Genomic DNA, 20,922 nt, shown 5'->3' on the forward strand with positions numbered 1-20,922 from the left:
TTTCAATTTTTAGTTCAATTTTTTTCTATTAACGTGAAAGTCTCAGACTACCTATGCAATGTTGGTTTACAAAATTTAATTCAGAAATCATTCCGCGTGTGTTACATATGGATAGTTAATTTGATGATAAAGGAAACAAAATTTATGCATAAAAAATAACGGTATTAAATAATAATGCAATTATTGACTGATTGACACGTGTTTTTAATATCAATTACACGCTAACTAATACATATGGCTTTAATAATAATATTAATGTTTTACGTGATTTACGTGAATTTTTAAGTGGGATTGTATGCAAAAAGTAAAAAAAAATCTTTGCATAACTTTTTCGCTTTAATAATAAGAGATAAAAGATTTATACTTTTTGCATTCTAATTTTTGTTACTTTATTAACTTCAGCATTTTTATAAATAATTTATTTAGTGCAATAAAACAAATTTATACAGGACAATAACTCAATTGTTATTTCATGGACCAAAATTTGCATTAGTCAAAATTAATAAGGGATGCATATAAATATGTGATAATTTTTTAAAAAAATTAGAACGTCTATTTAAACTGTTTCTACATTATTTGTTTATTACCACACAATTTATGCATTTGATAGAATTTTGATAGACGTCCCAAAAAATTGACTATTAATTTGACCTAAAAATGAAATGCTCATTTGTTAAATTGTAAATTGAAAAAGTTGTTGACTTTTCTTATACATAATACTTTAAATAGAGATAAATTGTTTTTTCTTTCAAATCCACCCGAGATTAACATCCATATCCACTTAAATAATTAAAATAATTTCAAACTAATACTCCTATATTTTAGTTTGAATTAACTAACATAATTATGAATATTTTTTTAATAAAAAGGTAAGATTATTTTATATTAAAGATAAGATAAAAATAACAAAGCAAATAATCATTGACACAAAGAATATCAAATAGTTAATTGTGCAATACATTTACACTGATAATGAATGTTGATTAAACTTATTTTTTAAAGAAACTAATAATTATAAAATTTAATATAAAACATTTTTTAAAATACACAATTTTTCGAAATAAAATTATATAATATTGTGTCAATATAAAATTATTTAAATTTATATTAATATTCATATATATATATATATATATATATATTGATATACATATTTAGTTATTTACTGACAAATATTCTTGTAAAATTAAAAAAATTAAAATGTCACAATAATATAATATTATAAATTATAATTATAAATTTAATACCCGTACAATGATTATTACACTAGTAATAATATTTAATCATCACGTGACATACATGATACACTAGATGGAATCGGAATCAATTACATCAAAAACAAAATATTGAACAATTTTCGGTCCAAATTCGGAATGGCACGGTAATTTGTAGTATCTTGCTTAGTCCTTGTAGCAAAAACCACTATGGTAGCATAGAAAAATCATGAGCAATGGTTCAACACCCAATAAAAATCCCATAAATACACCGTATCCTGTGCAAGAATATAATTTTTAAAGAGAGGAGGCATTTGAAAATTTGGTCTAAATAGTACAAAGAACCTTCAGAAAATTTTAAGATTGATTTGATAATTAAAAAAAAAATCATGGGTTCCATTTTATTTCACTAACAATTAAAACAACTATCATTTGTCAATAAAAAAAAATATTTAAATCAGGACAGCTCGGTGAGGCTACTACCATTGAAGGTCAAAGAAACTGAGCATGGCCAGATGTGTGCGTCTAACCCTCGGAAGCAGAGAGATTGTTTTAATTGTTGGAACCTGTGACCATAAAAAGTTGAACTACTTTTAAAAGAAAAGGAAAAGTATTCTTGAAAGAATCAATGCAAAATATTCTGTGTATTTGTATGACAGTGCACTCCCAGTATAGCAGAAAAAAACCCTCTGCATTTCTCCTCTAGGATCCCCATCATTGTCCTAAACTTGCACGCCAGGAAATATTCTTGAAAGAATCAATACAAAATCATCCGTGTATTTGTTTATTTGAACCGTGTACTCCCAGTATAGCAGAAAAAACCCTCTGCATTTCCACTCTAGGATCCCCAGCAAGTCCTGAACTTGTACGCCAGGCAATATGTTCATCGGGTCTAACTAAAATAGCCCCTCTGTTCGTCATGTTACACATATCCCACCAATTTGAAGTTGATGACCAAACTTCAACAACATCTAGGTAATTCTTCCAAGGTGATAATGCTGCTTTACTTCCTTTCTCAAGTCCTTCAACAGAATCAGTAGACCAAAAAATACAAACTTTGAGAAAAATTTCTTGTTCCTCAGCCACCTTGAATGCTTCACGAGCTAGATGATAAGATTCCTCCACAGGTGCTATGATGAGAATGAACTCAACTTTATCTCCCGACACAAGATCAAGTGTAGAAACAGTCTCCTACAAAACATTCCTTACACTTTAACAACATATGAAGAAACTTGATGTTTCAAATCAGTAAAAATCCACAAGCTAAACCTGAAGAACTATAAAATGAAACCAGCAGTTCCAAATTTCAAGGGAGGAAGAAAACAATTTTTATTTAACTTGCAAGGTAGTCATTTTTAAATTAAAATAAAAGTAAATAAGACCCACTAGAAGGAAGACAAAAAAACTCTTTAATCATTTAGTTTAACATGCATAATATATATAAACAGCATCACAAACCTCACTTAACGGGTTTACTCTCACAAATATATGAGGCAGTCTTGATCCTGGTTGTGCTGAAGGGGTGTAGTCCCTCCGACGCCCTGTTAGTACTTCTGGAGGACTTTCAACATCTTTACTCTCTGGCATAAGTGCTCCTTGTAGGTACCTAAGTTCAATAGCTGAGTTAGATAGGCACCCCCAAAGTGCTCGTGCATCATATTTTCTATCTATCAAAATGATAAACGAAATGGCATATGATTATAAATAATTCTATTCATAAATTTGGCCAAACTAATATATAAAAAAAAATTGTAACCGAAGAAACAGCTAAAGCTAAAGGAATATGAGGATGGTGATATATAGATCAACAATATAAAACGTGGGAAATGAATTATTCACAATGATACCTAAAACCAAGATCTTCAGCAGGGAACTGAAGTTGAAGGCTTTTTCCTTCTTCAAATATATGTCTTAGCTTAGCCAACCTTGAGGATCCAAGAGGGTTACTTTCATTTAGGACAAATTCTGAAACCTGTGCACGACCTATACCAAAAATTCCATCCAAAGCTACCTTCTGCAAACCAGATGGTAAGATGGAACCAATCCCATCAACAATAAATTGATGTACTGCAATTAAACGAGGCAAAGCAGTTAAGTTTTAGTTAATTAGCAATGAAAGGGTTGTACATCATTGTTTGTAATACCAGCTTGACAATGAAGAAAACAATAGAAAATCATTAAATATGCTAATTTTGTGCACCTATGTTTGCAACAGTTGGATCAAGACCAAGTGCAGCAGGAACAGACATGGCAGCTTTATAGTTTTCTAGACTTAATCTTGTATTGAATAAAGCAATCTGACAATAATAGACAGCAATAAATGTCAACCAGTTTATCTAACATCAATATAAATATACATTAAAAAAATGTAACAGGAGATAAAAGCACTACCGGTTTACGTTCAATTTCGTAGGTATTTAGCATTGAAGTTGGGGCAATACCCTTAATCACAGAAGCAATTTTCCAGGCAAGATTATGCGCGTCCTGAATGCCAGTATTCATTCCTGCCATATCGTATCAATATTTATGTCAAATTGCTTCATTTAAACTATATCAACAAAAATTAGTGAGTTTGAACCTAAAGCTGTCACTCTGAGGAGGATTGTACCTAATCATCACCCCCAGTGCGGACTTGTGTGTACCCAAAAATAGAACAGTACATCAGTCTTGACTCTAAGATCTAAAACCACATTTATGCTAGTGTACTTTTATTGTTTATAGAACAGGCCATTGTGTATAGAACTACTGTGCCATAGATTTTTGAAACAAACGATATAATAAAATACTCACATACTGACTTTAAACAAGTACTTATCATTTAGCTAATTCATCCAAAATACATGGATATGTCTAAGCTCCTAGTTGAAGCACCAATACGACACTGTAAACAATGGCCTCCATTTAACACTAGCATTCACTTGTGATGCTAGATATTTCCAGCATGTTCATTGTTCAACATCTTAATTAATTGCGAGATAAAAAGTAATATAATACATTATTTTTCACTTAAACCAGTAGACATCTACTATTTGCAAAATAAAGATAGAGCAGCTAACCAAATCCACCAGCAGGAGGAAATCGATGAGCAGCATCACCAGCAAGTAATATTCGGTTGCCACTACATATAAACCTCTCAGCAACTTCAGCATGCATAACCCATGGCTTTATATCAATTACATCTACATCTCCAAACTCCCGACCAACAAGTTTGCTGATTAATTTCTCACATGCCTACTACAAATCAAATATTACATAAAAGTATTATGCTCAATCACATCAACAGGAATGAATAATATCATGCATGTTAGATTACTTTATATGCATAGTACAATATATTGTTGCCCTCTTACAAACTCTAAATTTTAACATCCACAAAGATATTTTATCCATTATATCATGACAAATTTTACTTAAAAAAGGGTATAAACCATCTGTTATGAATGAATGATACCTTTGGATTGAAATCCTCAATTGTTTGCTGAGGTGGATAAAAGGGTATCTGCAATAATAATAATTTGAATATTATATTTGATTCACAATAAATCAGTTTAAAACAATATGTTGACATTTTTACATTTACTATGAAGTATATCATACCTGCAATACAAATTCCCCTTGCCTGAGATCATGAGCAACAAGGACCCCAATAGCTTCAGCATTGAAGATAAAAAAAAGCATACCAGGATTCTCCTTAAGCAAAAACTGTCCAAGGTCTTTGCTAAAGAAATGGACACTAACAAGTTTTTGCAAGTCCTTTTCACCTCTCATTTCTATTCCTACAAGCTTTCTTACAGTACTTCCTGCACCATCTGTACCAATAAGGATGTTACAGTGAATGTTCTGTTCTACACGCTTCCCTTTAATGATAGAAGATGCAGTTACTGTTACAAAGTCATTGCTGGCATCAATGGAAACACACTCATGGCCCATCATTATTTTTTTCTCACAAGACTGTTCATTTCCTTCCAAACTTTCAGGCGCACATATTTGGAAGCCTAGGTTTTCAAGTCGCTTGAGTAGTAACATAGTTAGCTTGTACTGCGAGAAGTGTGCAACAGAGACCGGGCTGACAAAATGCTCAAGATCTGATAACAAGTACAAGATATATGAATATTCTAAAACTCAATATTGTCCAAAACGAACAATATCATGCAGTCTATGTGTTGATATACTGCATATTTTGAAGGCTATGTATAAATATTGTCAAAACTACACTTGAAATAGAAATCTTCCTATTGCTATCAGACTGGAAATTGGCTCTCATGAACTACAGAATAGCACCTTGAGGTTGTATGTGATCAACCGATCCAAGAATTGAACCAGAGAGGGAAGTACAATATATAAATTTCCTCCATAAATCTACTGGTGGTTGAGACCTTTGGATCTCTTCAACAAGGCCATCAATTTTGCGGAATATCTAAAATGGCATCACTGATCAAAATAAATCACGATGCTTTTTTGGAAATAAGATAATTTATCAAAAGAATGTTTTTAACCTCCATGGATCGATTGTTGATGAAGTGTGCTTGTGGATGTTTTGAAAATGCCTTGTTTCTCTCCAAAACTGTGCAATTAATACCTATAATAGAGCAAAAGAATACATATATCGTGGGCAATACTCAACAGAAATAAAAGCGCAGGAGTAATTTGATGCTATAAGAAGAAAAAATTACAAAGTGGGGCACATCATTAAGCACATTTTTAATAAATCTATAAAAGTAATATGACCTGCACATCAAAAAGATTAAAAGAAACTCAAATAAGACATTATTTGTTCAAACAATTTCTTATGCCAAATATATAAACAACAACAACAACAACACCAACAAAGAGAAGAAGTTACTTTCCATAACCAAGTTATAAACTGAAAACATTATTCATATTACCAGTGTTGTAGCATTCTCAGATAAGCTACAACAAATTAACAAAGGAAACTCCACAGCTCATTTTAGAACTTTGCATTATCTTAAGACAGACAAAAGAAATTACTGTCATTCCAAACTGAAACCATGACTTTTCTTATCATATTTGTTGCACCAGACATGCATGACAAGGAAACTTCATAGCCAATGCTACTTGGAAATACATGAATATGAACAAAAATTCCAAACAAAAACTTCAATATCAGATCTACCACTATGGAATCCAAAACAAGCAGTTGGTATTAATTAATAGGAATTCTTTAACCTTTTAGAGTCTACCTAATTTTGTGAGAAGAATAGAAAGAACAAGACCCACAGGTCCTGCGCCAATGATCAGAACTGGATGCACCACATCATTACCATTAAGAACTCCATCCTTTGAGAAGCCTCTGCTTTGCATATGCTGAAGTGCATATGCTCTATTTCGAGTTTTGTCCTTGAAGGGGAAACTATACCTTCTTATAAACCTTAGAAACCCCATGACACTAAAATTTAAAAGCCAAGAACAAGAAGACTGGAGGCTAAAGAGTGATCTGTAAAAAAAGAGCAAACCAATCATGAACACGCAAAAGCCAAAAACTCCACAACCATCACAAGCTATCATAATTATATTCAGCACAATGATGATAAAGGAAACAATTCATGCCATTATTTAATTCATGCTATAACCCTCCCAGAGGGTGCTTGCAACAAGCAAAGGTCACGGAATTTAAAAAATAAAATAAAAATAAAACAGTTGAGCCCGAAATATGGCCACGGTTTCCAATAAAACATTCTCAACACAGTACTCAGATTTTCTATGAGTCAGACATTATATCAAACATGTTATGGGCAGCTATAGTGCCAACCAAGTAATATAACCAAGCGCACAACCAAATCCACGGTATGACTAAACACTCCCACTCTCGCACCACGTGTTTGCCTCTTCAATTTTCACTTGGGATGACGAGTGATTAGTGTCCTCTGAAATGTATCAGCAGTCGTTGATTATAAAAAAAAAACGTGGAGTGCAAGGGTGCAACGTGTTCCCGTGTTATAACCTTTGAGGATGGCACTGTGTGGCTGTTGTGACATTTACCAACCTGGAACTGATTTTAACTCCAGCACGCAACAGAGCTCAATACCATCATGGTTTTGTGCCCATTCCAAATCCAGCACGCACCGATCATCAGTTCATCCAACCTGCCATCAGCTTAATCTAAGCCGTTTTAAAAGTTTTATTTAAGAATATATAAATTTCTCTATTTTCAAAACATACATTAAATATATAAGAGTAAAATATGTTTTTATTCCATTTACTTTTTTGTTTAATTTTGTTTCTTGTCTATGAACTTTCGTATATTTTTTTTATGGTGCACTTTAATTCCTAAATTTTATTAAAAATAATTATCGGTTATATTTTATTTTATCTTTTATCTTTTGATCAAATTTAGAGTCACTTTTTCTTAATAAATCGAAGTGTTAATGTCAAAAAACTCACAACTTAGAGTTAAAAATAATGTAGAAATTGGAGAGTAAGTCTATCTATCTATGGACTAAAAACACAATTTATTTTATAAATTTCAACAATTAAATTACATAATAAAAGTTTTGGAGTAAAAATAAGATTCAAATGAAAATATATGAACTAAAAACATATTTCATTCCAAATAAATGTTTTATTTACTTTTACATGCAAGGCTTCCTATAGGATGTAATCCAAGCCTAATCACTAATCCAATTTTAGTGATTTCTTTTTAATTTTATGGCTAATGTCTAATAAGCTATCCTCTTAATAAAATATGCTATATTATGATTTTTTTATTGACAAAAAATATGATTATTTCATTTCATAAATGATAATTGAATGAACATGGAAGGAAATACAATTATAATCATAAGAGTCAACATGATATATTGATGTTCTTGTTAGCTTATGAGCCACAAGATTAAAATTACCTTGCCTCTTAACTTATTCTAAAGCTGTTAATAATTGAAAGATATTGCTTACAATTTGCTAGAATGAAATTGAAATTTGAGAAACTAGTCATACCCGAGTCAAAATGATTTTTTACAATTTGTTTCAAAAACCATGTTGCTAAGTCACATTTGGAGAACCCAATTGGGAGACTTTTCTAAAGAATAAAAACCTCCGCTATGGCTGGAAGAGGGATGCCATGGGAGAAGATGGTGAGGGTTGTTGTATGGTGCAGGCACCCTAGTTGTCCTAGAGACACTAATGTCAAATGAAAGTTATTTCTTGAAAATTGTTGCATCAAAGTTAAGTTGAAATAATTTCCTTTCAATTTTCTTAAATGCAATAATCTTTAAGGACCAATTTTCATTTGATATCATTATATGTCTATGTGACAAAAAGAGTGTCTTGATCACAGTCAAGATCGATCCAATGAGACTTCAAACAAATTTAAAGAGAAAATTTATATTTTAAAAGAGTTTGATTAAAGCTATTTCCTTTCAATCTCATCGAGACTCATTATAAAGTATTGCATGGCTAAGTTGATTGCAGTGGTTGGATGCGGTTCAATGTTTTCCCATATTTGTTGGTTACGACTCTTTCAAATACTCCATAACATGATAATCATTTTGTTGTTTTGTGCAGATTGCAAATGAGACTCTTGAAATCAAAGATCAATTCTTGAAAGTCTTATGCATATTACGTATGAGACTCTATAATGTGTTACATATTCACACCTTACCAAAATTCTTTAACTTTGTCACAAACAATGAAAGTGTAACATTCATTCTCCATGTGATTTAGAACAGTAACAACATTCACGAGGATAATGAACTCCCTTCTAAATAAGCCTTTATCTTATAGACAAATATTCTACTCTTCAAGAAAAAATGTTTTATTTTTTATGATTCATCGAACTTTCGTATCTTCATTCATGCTATATTATGATTTGATGTTGTACTATCATTATTTTTTTTTTAATTTATACTTTCAAAATTATAGTTAAGTCAAATAATTAATATATGAGTGATACAAAATTCACTTTCTTTTATAAGCAACTTCAATGAAGTGCATTTGCATTTGCATTTGCACAAATAATATTTTTAAATTTTTTGCATCATAATATAATTTATTTATTATAATTTTAAAAAGCAATTTTTTTTATAAATTTTAATTACATAAAATAAATTTATTTTTTAATGTATTCACTTATTATAAATTTTAATTACATAAAATAAATATATTTTTTAATGTACTCACTTGTTATAAATTTTAATTATATAAAATAAATATATTAAACCTTTAAATTACACATACTAAATATTAATTTAAATATCTTTTGTTAGTTATTAAAATTTATAGGAAATTACAAAATTTTATCACAACTCATACTTATAATTTTATTATTTTTAATTATTAATAAATACACAAAATGTTTGGATTACTCCTTCTTGGATCGATTATTCTGTCTCGGCGTCTCCTTTTGCCTATCACCGGTGACGGTGGGTCATATTGATCTTACATATATATATATATATATATATATATATATACATCGTTCCTTATTCATTCTCTGCTTCACCATCGACACTTCTCGCTCAGCCTCAACCATAACAAACAATTTCACGATTTCTCTTTCTCTCCCCTTCTTAAATTTCTAGGTTTCGATTCTCTTCCTGCATTTGCATCCCAACTTTAGATGTACAGTAGCGCAATAACAGAATCTCCGTTCATCATTTTCTGGCTTCCTTTTATAGCTTGAGCTGGAATTGCCATCCGATCTGACTTCGTTTCGCAGGGTTTGTTCTTGATTATTTGACAATTTTGTTCTTCGATTAAGAAATTTGGTAGAATTCGTTGTTTGTTTTGTTGCTATAGGGGATTAGGGCTTTTTGTAGAATTTAGGGTTACAAGTATATCTATGGCGGCTAGTAGACATGGAGGTTATCGTGACAACGAGTTTAGGGACCGTGAGTCCAATTTTGATGTTTCAAGGCGGGGTTTCAATAATAATTCTAAACAAGAGTATGATAAGATTACGAATGGTGGCCGCGATGTTGTGAGGGTTGGGAGCAAGGATGCAAGAGATAGGCTTAGTCTGAAACAAAAAGATATTAGGGACAGGGAAGCTCCAAATGGTAGTTACCGGTCATCTTCGAGTAAGAGCGACTCTGGCAGTAGTGGCGGGTGTAGTAGTGGGCTTGGTCCCAGAAGATGTGAGTTTTCTGTTAAGACTATGGATAGAGAGCCTGGTGAGCTTTCTAGTGAAAGTGGGTCTGATGATGATGGTATTGAATCAGGATCACAGGAAAAATACTGTGAGGTTGCAACAGGTGAAGGAAACCGTGCACGATCTCCACTAGAGAGGAAAAGAAAATTTTCTCCAATAGTATGGAATCAGGATGACAGCGAAGTCAATAATTTATCAAAACTTAGGGTTGTCACAGCAGTGACTACTCTGCCTCCACTTCCAATAGTCCGTCTGTCACCTAATGTTCCCGATAGAGGAGTTGAAACTCATCCTGTCAAAAACACAGAAGCTGAGATTCTTGAGTTACCAACTGTAACTAACCCTCCTTTGCTGTCTGAGTCTCCTGTAGGTTTGCATTCATTGTTGCCAGAGCAGAGATGGGGTAATGAGCAGGAAGCCAAGCAACCTGAAGGTGAAGATTTTATTCCAACTCATAATATATCATCTTCAAGATGGGCATCTGGTGATAACTCTCCTGGTGATGAAGGTGAAATCAATGATGACAAGGAAATCCTTAAGAGGAGGAAGCTATCTCCTGAGCTGGGTATGAGAGTAAGAAACAAGATGTTGAGACTAGAGGAATCTAACATAGAAGATTTTGTAGAAGCTAGAGCCAAATCATCTGAATCTGAAGAAAGAAGTAGCCGTGGGAGATCATCCAGTGGAGATTATCATCCTGGTAATTTGTCAGGGAAGGATGATTATATGGAGATTGATGGTCAAGGTAGCAGAAGTGAAACTAGTGGTTATCATTCGGATACAGATTTGGAAGATGATTGCAGAGAAACTTCTGAACCTCCGGTTCCACCACAAAGAGTTGTCAACATGCTTCAGGGTTGTAGAAGTGTTGATGAGTTTGAGAGACTGAACAAGATAGATGAAGGAACATATGGTGTTGTATTTAGGGCAAAAGATAAGAAGACTGGTGAAATTGTGGCATTGAAAAAGGTGAAGATGGAGAAGGAAAAAGAAGGTTTTCCATTGACTTCTCTCAGGGAAATAAACATTCTTCTTTCCTTTCACCACCCATCCATAGTTGATGTTAAAGAAGTTGTGGTAGGGAGTAACCTTGATAGTATTTTCATGGTTATGGAATACATGGAACATGATCTTAAAGGACTAATGGAGGGAATGAAGCAGCCCTTTAGCCAGAGTGAAGTAAAATGCTTAATGCTCCAGCTTTTAGAAGGTGTGAAGTATCTTCATGACAACTGGGTGCTTCATAGGGATTTGAAGACTTCTAACCTGCTTCTGAATAATAGGGGCGAGTTAAAAATTTGTGATTTTGGATTGGCTCGTCAGTATGGGAGCCCATTGAAACCATATACCCACCTTGTGGTTACTCTTTGGTACAGGTGAGTCATTTGGTTAGACATGCCATTTTTTTCTGTTTATTCATGTCACTGGTTAATTTGTATGATATTCCTCATTATACATCAATTTTGTTGTTGTGAATTTTAAAACTATGTTGTCATGCGGTCTTCCATTTCTGTAGAACCTAATCTTTATTTGAGAATATTCTGCAAGAATTTTTTTATGCAGTATAATTATCTTGTCTTTTGACAGTTAATATTTATATATTTTTGCATTCTTTTTCTAAACATTCACTCAGGAGGCTGTCATTTCATTGTGATGCTGCTTTTATTAGTGGCATTTGACTTTATTTTACTTTGTATTTTAGTTAGAATGTCTCAGACACCATTCCCTTGCAATGGAAGAGATCATTTAGTTAGTAATGGTTATCTATTTGTTTTCAGGGCTCCTGAACTTCTTCTGGGGACAAAACAATATTCAACAGCCATTGACATGTGGTCTCTGGGTTGTATAATGGCTGAGCTATTGTCCAAGGAACCTCTATTTAATGGGAAGACTGAATTTGAACAACTTGACAAGGTATGCATTAACGCCATTTTAGACTTGTAGTGGATAAGTTCTTGCTCTCACTTTGGTCTTTCATCATTTTGTGCCTCTTCAAGTGGCGTAGGTCTATTAACATTTATTAATTTACTTGCAGATTTTCAGAATTCTTGGCACACCAAATGAAACAATTTGGCCTGGGTTCTCAGAATTACCCCAAGTCAAGGTCAATTTTGTCAAGAATAAGTAAGTATTTATGATTTCCTTTATTTAAGAATTTTACTGTTTAGTTCCCCTGTTCTTATTTTTTATCACTGTTTTCCCAGGCTTCCAACTCTGGGTGGTTCTGGCTGGCTATCTGGCCTCTCTTGGTTACTTCTTCACAACTTTTTCTAGTTTATATTAATTACCAGAATGTTCCTTTCAGGTGTAATCTCCTGCGTAAAAAATTTCCTGCAACATCATTCACTGGATCACCAGTTCTTTCTGATTCTGGATTTGATTTGTTGAACAAGCTTCTAACTTATGACCCTGAAAAGGTAAACAATACATACCACTTGACTTAATTTAGTAAATAGTAATTTGTTTCAGTGTTTCATAAGAATATGATCAGTTATCATTAATATACACAGCGGATCACAGCTGAAGAAGCTCTAAACCATGAGTGGTTTCGTGAAGTTCCCCTTCCGAAGTCTAAAGAATTTATGCCTACATTCCCTGCTCAACATGCTCAAGACAGGTGACCAAATAAGATTTTGCCTATGGTAAATTTTTTTTTAATTTTACTTGTTCATTTGACTCATATATATGCTCTATAATTATGTAAATAGGCGAATGAGGAGAATATTAAAGAGTCCAGATCCATTAGCTGAGCAGCATTGGAAGGAGATGCAGCAGGGTGAATCAGGGACTGGTGGTATTTTTGGTTAAGAATGGTGCAATTTAATTTTTTGTTCACAATAATCATTCTAACATGCTCTGCTGAATGGTTGCACACTTGAGGTGAGAGTAAGCGCTGGATGGATGTTGCTAATTTTGATTGTTAGACAATCACTTTTGTGGTTTTTTTATCAGGCGCTTCTTGTTGGTTTGTGTCGAGATATGTATTCTTTACTTCCTTGGAGCCAGATCTATTTCAGGTTAACCTCTTTATGCTTTATCATTATATTGAAATGCACATGGGGCGCAGCTTGCGCATAAAGTCTGGCATATTTGCCTTCTGAAAATAGGAATAGTCAGTATCTGCTGAAAGTTGTATGTGTAACATTTGCATTTTGACTGTGTAATCAATTTAAACTGGTTTTGAGTATTAAAGCAACATGGATTTTCTCATAGCTACAAGTTCTTTTGATTTTTTAATGTTCATATTGTGTTTGCAAGAGACAGTTGTCACGTGAAGTGGAAGAGTGCATTCTGTCCATTTAGTTGAAGAAAATGACAGTAACTTTTAATTCCAAGGTAATGCATTCCTTTGATATCTTAGATATTAAGGAATGATGCTTATGTTTGTCAGTCTGAGAGATGATGTCTATAAGCCAGTGTCAGTCTGTAGCATGGTCTGATGTTTAACATGTATGTGCTTTCCACTTGGCCAAATTCTTGGTGTGTGAAGTACAGTTGACTATTGCTTCAAGGAACCTCTTTTTTTTGGATGCAAAATTAATTGTTTAACTGTAATTTATTTATTTGCAGTAATTAGTGTATGTTGAAGTTCTTACATTTAAATCTAACTGGAATTTAATGATTTTGGAAGAATGCCATGGATTCTTGTGGTTAAAAATTAGCACCATTCAAGAGGGTTAGTCCTTGAGTGCAGGTTTCTTTGTTCATAAGTTGACTTTTGGTTGGAGCTTTAAATTGTGACCAGTGAAGCATCAATACATATGGGAATGGGAATTTTTTTTTTCTTTATGCCTAATGTTCTGAAATTTTTTCAATCTTTCGTAGATTTTTGTAATTGAAACAATTTTTGCACCTTTATTTTGTTATTCCTTTCTCATGAAAAGAAATGCGCAATTTCAGCATGTTAATCTCTAAGTGTATTGTGGTACTGAAGAGTATTAACTAATACTGAAATGCAAATTAAATATAAAAAAAACTAAACTTATCATATCTATGCATCATGTAAGGGTTAAAGTTTTCACAAGTCCAAGAATTCTTTTATGACATTGATGTGCAAATGTCACTGCAGTATCAAAGCTAGCAGGTTGAGGATGTTACCTGTATACCTGGAATATATGGAACTTTGTTCCATCAGGCTCTCTAGAGGTACCATGCAAACCTTGGTTTGTTATAACCTATAATTATATTATATTATATTATACGTATTATACATTTCTGACGTTCTTTTTAGGATCATAAAGATTTTTTTTTCTGTGCATGTTCCTAGTAATCCCTTGTGTAGTTTATTCATATTTTCTAGAATAATATTGAAGGGATATTGATGGATTTGCAGTTTAGTGCTGGCTTAAATGTGTAGTTAAATTGATGTTCAATTGTATGATGATTGAGTGGTAACTCTTAGAAAAAGCATCTTCATTTAAAGGGATTATCCAGGATGTTGTTTATGAAGTTTTGCCTGAGCTAATTGGGAGAGAATTGATCTCAGTCTGGATTTTAAATGTAATAGTTTGGTAGCTTGGGCAATGTACATGTTGATTGATTATTAAACTGAGTAAATAATAAAAGATAAAAATATTAAAAAATATGATTTATATGTTAGTATTAGCATACAAAGTTTTTATTTTCAGTGATCAAATTAATCACACACTGGAAGTTATATTAATTATTTCACCTTTTAATAACTTTTTTATTGGATAATGTTATCTCAAATACAGTAAGATTAAAAGGTTTAATCATATAGATTATATTTATAAAAATTATATTAATCTAAAGTTGTTTGATATTTCAATTTTAATAAAATTTGATATAACCGGCCAAAATAATTATATAATTTTAATTTAACAGTAGAATTGGTGTAGTAGTTAATATAATTTATAATGGTGTAATTTGGTACCGCCTGTTTGATTATGTGTATATAATTGTTTTGCTGTTAAAAATATTTATCTTTACTATTTAAAACTAATATACTTAGCTATGTGAATGTGATTTATATATAATTGAGCTGTGTAAAATTTGACTTCATGTTTTAAACATAAATCTTAAAATTAGATTAGATTCCTCTAAAATGCAGCTTGCACTTTAGAGGATAAAATGTGGCCCATGTTATTTTCACCCTCCTTTTTTTGTAAGTTCACACAACATTTTTTTTGTTTTTGTTTTTACAAAAATACTATGTTTCGTATTATAGATGGACACTTCCGGTGTAAATGAACTACACGGAGTAAATAACTTTCCGTTATCTTTGTTTTTGAAATACTAGTTTTTTTTAGTATTAAAAATTAGTTATGATATAAATTATTACTATTTAATTAAGTTTAAATTAATTATGATGTAATTTATCTTTTTTCCGTTGTGGTCAAAAACCGGTTTCTTTCTGTAGGTTCAGTTTGCTTGTTTGTTTGTTTTTTTTTGAACCGGTCTTTGCACACTCAATTGCTTTCCGTTGTGTAGTTCATTGACACGGTGTGTCAATCTATATGCCTATAATGTATAGGCTTAATTATATTTTTTATCATCAATTTTTTGATTTTGATAAATTTTATCCCAACAAATTAATTTAGTGTATTTTATTCTTTAACTTTTCTCGTTTTATTTCTAACATAATTGTATTTTTTATTTTTTTTTGCAAATTTTACATTCAATTTTTTTATTTTTTGATAAATTTTATCACAATTTTTGTGTCAAATTAAAAAGTTGAAGATAAAATTTGTTGAAAATTAAAAAGTCAAGTAAAAAAATACAATTAAGCCTAATATATAATGGATTCAGAACATGATGCAACTCCGGTGGGATGTTAAGCTTGCTCCAGGGAGGTAAACAGTATCCGATAGCTTGCCTCTCATGGTCATGGGTGTCTTTAGGAGTGTTGTGGTTCCATACGACCTAATTTTACTAAACACCTCTCTTGGTATGATTTTGTGGGTGTAGTTACTCCACCCGGGACCAGATCGTAAGGCTTTTAGCCCCGTTACAGCTAATATACATATAATGGATTCCGTTGTGTTAATTTTGTGCGCGCAAATCATATTCTTTAGCTTACAAAAGATTTTTTGTGAGGTAGAGATTATCGAAATTCTTTTATTTATTGGGTTTTTGTCAACAAGCTTAAGAAAACTGAGTCAGTGCAACAACTTCGAAAAAAATCTGTTACTTTGTAGGTTTACAAACTTGTTGAAGAGTCAAATGCTGTGAATTTTTTTTATTAGATTGGATTAGTGCTATGCTGCCATAAGTAGGATTTCAGTCATAATTTTGCTATGGGTTTGTACATTGCTTGTAAACAAAAATGGTGGTGGATGGTTCAATTAACAAATTGGCATATCAGAGAGTATGGGCGTATCGCAATGCTACCAAATACTACTACGGCGTCATATTAACTTGATACTGGTTTGTCCTTTGCTTCGGTACCATACAATCACATTTTTCCGTGTGTAGATCCTCCACAGTAACACCATACAATTTTTACAGCAAAATCACCGCAAACAAGCCGCAAAATGAACTTATTCAGTGATTGATAAACAAAATCACGAGTTTTCATGCTAGTAAAATGTAAATCCATTTTTTTATGCTTAATCTTACTTATGATCCATTAAGTTTTAGTTTAGTTTCGTTTTGATAAAATAAATTTAAATTTTTTATTTTAATCCTTTATGTTTTCAAAAAATATATTATTTTGATTATTTTTTCAATTTTCCATTTAAAACATTAGTCTTTTGTTAACATTTAAATTTCAAATAATTAATTTGACATTTAAATTTTAAAATGTTTTACAAGTTTAAAACCATTATTATCTTTATTTTATTTTAAAAATTATAAAACACTCTAATCCATAACCTTTCTCGTTCCCCAGAACACCAACAGCCACCAATACACGTGGAATGTTGGGGGCATTCTTTTTAAGCTTTAATTTTATTTAAGTGTGCTACTACCCACCTTTTAATGGCTGAAATAATGAGGTAGCACCATAACTTTGAACTGCTACAGTTAAAAAATATCTGTCTGCGATCACTGCTAATAAATAATGTTAATTTTAGGGGTAGGAAAACATCAAATCCTGCACCTCTGAAGGTGGTGAGGTGATCATCGTAAAACTTTTAAATCCCCTGCTATGAAGTGAGGGCGGTTAGTATATTTATTCTGATATTTTATCTTAAAAATAAAATGAGATATTATTAGCTTTGGTTTATTGCAAGTTGCAACATTGATCTTTTTTATTCTTCATATCATAACTTTAATCTCAACCGCAGTTATGATTACGATGCCATAATGGAATTGGAATTGAAAATTTTGCTACAGCCTAAGGGACATGTAATTGGTGGTGTAATACATGGCACAAGTGCTGATGGTGGTGGCGCACCGTGTAGGTCCAGTGGTGCAGAATGAAGAGATTTGCAAATGGGTAATGAACCAAAATGTACAATCCTACAAGAGAAATCGCAACTTGAACCACAATGATGTAAACAAAATAAACGAGAATCTTTATAATTTGGACAGTGATGATGCAAGTCTTAAATATTGTTGTCACATCTACAGTGTGCTCTAGTGTAAGACTAGAGGCTGTTCTCTTGCATGATGGATCTTCATATACTTATTGTTCATGACTCGTGTCTTAAGAAACTGCCATGGCTTGTACCCAATTTGGTAGTAACTTGGTAACGAAGAAGAACTGTAGAATTTGTGGGCCCTTTCAATCAATTTATTGGGTAAAACTTCCTGTATTCCTACAGTTCCCATTGCATTATGGAAAGTCCATTTCGGAATGGATTTTCTATGATGTAATGGAAAGTGTAAGAAACAATAATGGAAATGCAGGAAGCAACAGCTCAATTTATCGTAGTAACCTGGAAGGCCCAAAGGCCCTTGATTGGTGTTGACCTGCAAATTTTATCAATAAAGTATTGTCTTACTAAGAACAAAAGTAACCAGAGTCAATTCAAAGAAAAATATTGTGCTCACTAGAGACCGATCAACTGTCCATCCAAATATACTGATTCCTCCAGCATTTGTCTGCAGATACATCACTGCACATTCAAAGGCTTGTATAAGCAGGGGATTCATGTTTATCTAAAACATGCTTATAGTCTACATTCAATAGTTTCAATTAGGATAAAAAGAAAAAGTTTAATCATTATGCATTGACATAAAATAGTCTTTGTTTGTCCCATAAAATTGGCAAGCTTATAATTTAGCAAGTAACATAAAAGTAGTTTTCAATCATGCCAAAAAAAACATTTATCATTGTAAATCTCTGCATGGTCAATGAATAAAAAAAGAGAATAAAATTAATGTATGAGCTGCAATAAAAAAATTAAATGAATCAATGCTTCTTCTAAGCATGTCTTTCCATCACTAATTAATAATCACAAGAGCTTGAGATGAAAATTTCAACAGCATGAAGACTGAAGGTTGTATTACGTACCAAAGGCTTGTCTCTTGTGATGTGAGGACATATAAGAAGCTAACTGGGTATTTGAAGGCACAACAATGTAATCTGATGAGTCTAGATCACTTTCTGAGTAATCCAAAAATATTGAGTTTAAATGTTTTGCAGCTTCCAAGCTCCCTGTACTAGCACAATATCTCAGTTTAGATGGATCAGAAGTGCATGTTACAAGCGCATGCCACCTGCTTGCAAGGGAAACAATGCCCTGTGCTCTAAGTGAAATCTTTGTTGCTGCATGCAGAACAATAATAATCCCAACCACCTTAACAAGTGTGAAAACCTGAAAGAATGAAGAACAAAGATACATAAGTTGATACTTTAAAAAAAGTAGAAAACAACAATGAAAAGCTCACCATGGACTGAAACATTTTGATTTTTGAATGCAAAACAACTCGACCAAAAGAAAAGTAATCAAGTCCTTCAATTTAAAAACATAAAGTCATAAACCGTATTGAACACAGAGAACTGAACTTACAGCAAAATCTCCACCACTTATGAAAGTCAGTGCTCCACCAAATCCAGAGACCGGTAATAGAGTCACAAATTGGCTAGCTGTGACCACCAAGAACTGTAGAAGAAGGTAAATTCTGAACCTATGGCTTATCTTGGACAGTTGGAATCGCAACCGAATGTGCTCCTCCATAAAAACCAAGGCATCATATTCCCTTTGCAAGAGTTTCCTATAATCATCAAAGTGAACGAGTTGCAAACTGCAGACCAAGTGAAATAGAACACAGGCTGATAAAGAGATTGCACTCACATAAGTCCATGATACTATCAGAGCCAACAAAACAGCAATGGAGGGCCAAAGGGACCCGTGTTCTACGAAGGCAAGGTGAGTGATTTCTCGGGCTGTCTTCAAAAGGAAACATGACAAAACCCACAGAATGATTAACCGTATAGATCCCTAAGAACAAAACAAGAATTTTAGCAGTCTTCCAATGATGCTGAATCCCCCAACAAAACTATAAATTAGAACCCTCAACAACCTTAAACAAGGTTACATTACCAAAATAAGCACATCTGTTCACACCACCAAAACCCAAATAATCCAGAAATTATTACATGGTCCAAGACCAACAACACGTGTATATGATTCCGACTAATTTCTATGCAACTCAATCAAATTTCTTAATGTATCATGTGGAGATTGCTTAGGACCATAATAGTCTCAGACCATGTAATAATTTTTCTGCATGATTGAAGTTTATCAAACTCAAATTTGAAAGCAAAAAACATCAAAATTTGATTCTAACTTATCACGGCCCTCACCGAAATCATGGTGAAAGCATGGCATGTGAGCAGCGTGATGGTCAACCAAGAGGAACCTGTTGAGGCCATATTTTTGAAGATTGTGAGAGAGGCAAATCAAGGACACGGCAGCTAGACAAGTCTGAAATGCAACAATGCCAATTTCAAAACCTTTTATCTGATTTTTGTCGGTGTCATACACCTGAAGAGCCAGGAGTGGCGCAACCACACCAACCACCGCAAACGTTGTCCAAGACACAGTGAAGCTCAACAATGAAGACTGGTTGAAGCTAAGTAGCGTGAGAAGCACTTCTAAACTTGCAAGGACATCATCAAGAGGTGTTTGTGTTTCATAATCGTTGTTGTTTTCTTGTGGTTGGTGTTGGTGGCTTTGGTTTGAGTTTGAATTTAGGAAGGGAGTGTGAGTAGGAAGAGGTTGCTCTGTTTGTATGGACATGATTTTCTTTATGAAATCTAAGGACGGACCCAAAAAACGGCATCCTGTGAAGATTTCCAATTTTCAAAGGAAAGTTGAACACCATCAAACTGTTTTGACTTTTGGCATGGAAGAAAGTGGAACACCATCAAACTGTTTTGACTTTTGGCATGGAAGAAAGTGGAACAGTGAAGCAAAGCATTTTACATTTGCCCGCAACCAGGCATGCCCTTTTACATTGAAGTTCGAGAAATTAAGGAATAAGGAACAATTTTCTTCGCAAGTGAGGAACTAATAAATAACATGTTTTGATTTTGAGTAAGTTGGATCATTTGCTAAATTCATGCCATTGGCCGGCCAACATATTGAAGTTCGAGAAATTAAGGAATAAGGAACAATTTTCTTCGCAAGTGAGGAACTAATAAATAACATGTTTTGATTTTGAGTAAGTTGGATCATTTGCTAAATTCAT

At 32.9% G+C, this 20,922-nt stretch overlaps 3 protein-coding genes across 17 annotated transcripts; 1 reads left to right on the forward strand and 2 right to left on the reverse strand.

Moving 5' to 3' along the window:
• Positions 1–1,734: 1,734 nt before the first annotated feature.
• On the reverse strand, positions 1,735–7,356 carry LOC114382473 (4-methyl-5-nitrocatechol 5-monooxygenase). 6 transcript variants are annotated; one of them, XM_028341922.1, is made up of 12 exons: positions 7,219–7,356; positions 6,416–6,669; positions 5,711–5,793; positions 5,496–5,631; positions 4,812–5,299; positions 4,666–4,713; positions 4,271–4,445; positions 3,606–3,718; positions 3,415–3,511; positions 3,062–3,281; positions 2,673–2,820; positions 1,735–2,405 (listed from the first exon to the last, which is right to left on the reverse strand). In XM_028341922.1, exons 2-12 carry the CDS (start codon positions 6,615–6,617, stop codon positions 1,983–1,985), a joined length of 2,133 nt encoding a protein of 710 aa, XP_028197723.1. In that variant the 5' UTR covers positions 6,618–6,669; positions 7,219–7,356; the 3' UTR covers positions 1,735–1,982. The 6 variants fall into 6 exon arrangements, with proteins under 6 accessions (XP_028197723.1, XP_028197726.1, XP_028197725.1 ...); XM_028341925.1 differs by having other exon boundaries at positions 7,177–7,339; XM_028341924.1 differs by lacking the exon at positions 7,219–7,356 and adding an exon at positions 7,048–7,191.
• A 2,259-nt stretch (positions 7,357–9,615) lies between these two features.
• LOC114381471 (cyclin-dependent kinase G-2-like) lies at positions 9,616–17,846 on the forward strand. 10 transcript variants are annotated; one of them, XR_003660055.1, is made up of 11 exons: positions 9,621–11,696; positions 12,099–12,234; positions 12,356–12,444; positions 12,626–12,737; positions 12,831–12,937; positions 13,029–13,200; positions 13,273–13,337; positions 13,585–13,656; positions 14,390–14,466; positions 17,355–17,442; positions 17,568–17,846. XR_003660055.1 is itself a non-coding variant. In XM_028340738.1 (6 exons), exons 1-6 carry the CDS (start codon positions 10,012–10,014, stop codon positions 13,126–13,128), a joined length of 2,229 nt encoding a protein of 742 aa, XP_028196539.1. In that variant the 5' UTR covers positions 9,621–10,011; the 3' UTR covers positions 13,129–13,532. The 10 variants fall into 10 exon arrangements, 1 of the variants encoding a protein (XP_028196539.1); XR_003660049.1 differs by having other exon boundaries at positions 13,029–13,337; XR_003660050.1 differs by lacking the exon at positions 17,355–17,442 and having other exon boundaries at positions 13,029–13,337.
• On the reverse strand, positions 17,773–20,918 carry LOC114381473. The gene is made up of 6 exons (XM_028340740.1): positions 20,186–20,918; positions 20,036–20,091; positions 19,239–19,670; positions 18,740–19,043; positions 18,277–18,341; positions 17,773–18,195 (listed from the first exon to the last, which is right to left on the reverse strand). Exons 1-6 carry the CDS (start codon positions 20,469–20,471, stop codon positions 17,860–17,862), a joined length of 1,479 nt encoding a protein of 492 aa, XP_028196541.1. The 5' UTR covers positions 20,472–20,918; the 3' UTR covers positions 17,773–17,859.
• Between the last annotated feature and the right edge of the window lie 4 nt (positions 20,919–20,922).

The sequence above is a fragment of the Glycine soja genome, chromosome 13 (genome assembly GCF_004193775.1).
Source record: "Glycine soja cultivar W05 chromosome 13, ASM419377v2, whole genome shotgun sequence".
In the NCBI taxonomy this organism is placed as follows: domain Eukaryota; kingdom Viridiplantae; phylum Streptophyta; class Magnoliopsida; order Fabales; family Fabaceae; genus Glycine; species Glycine soja.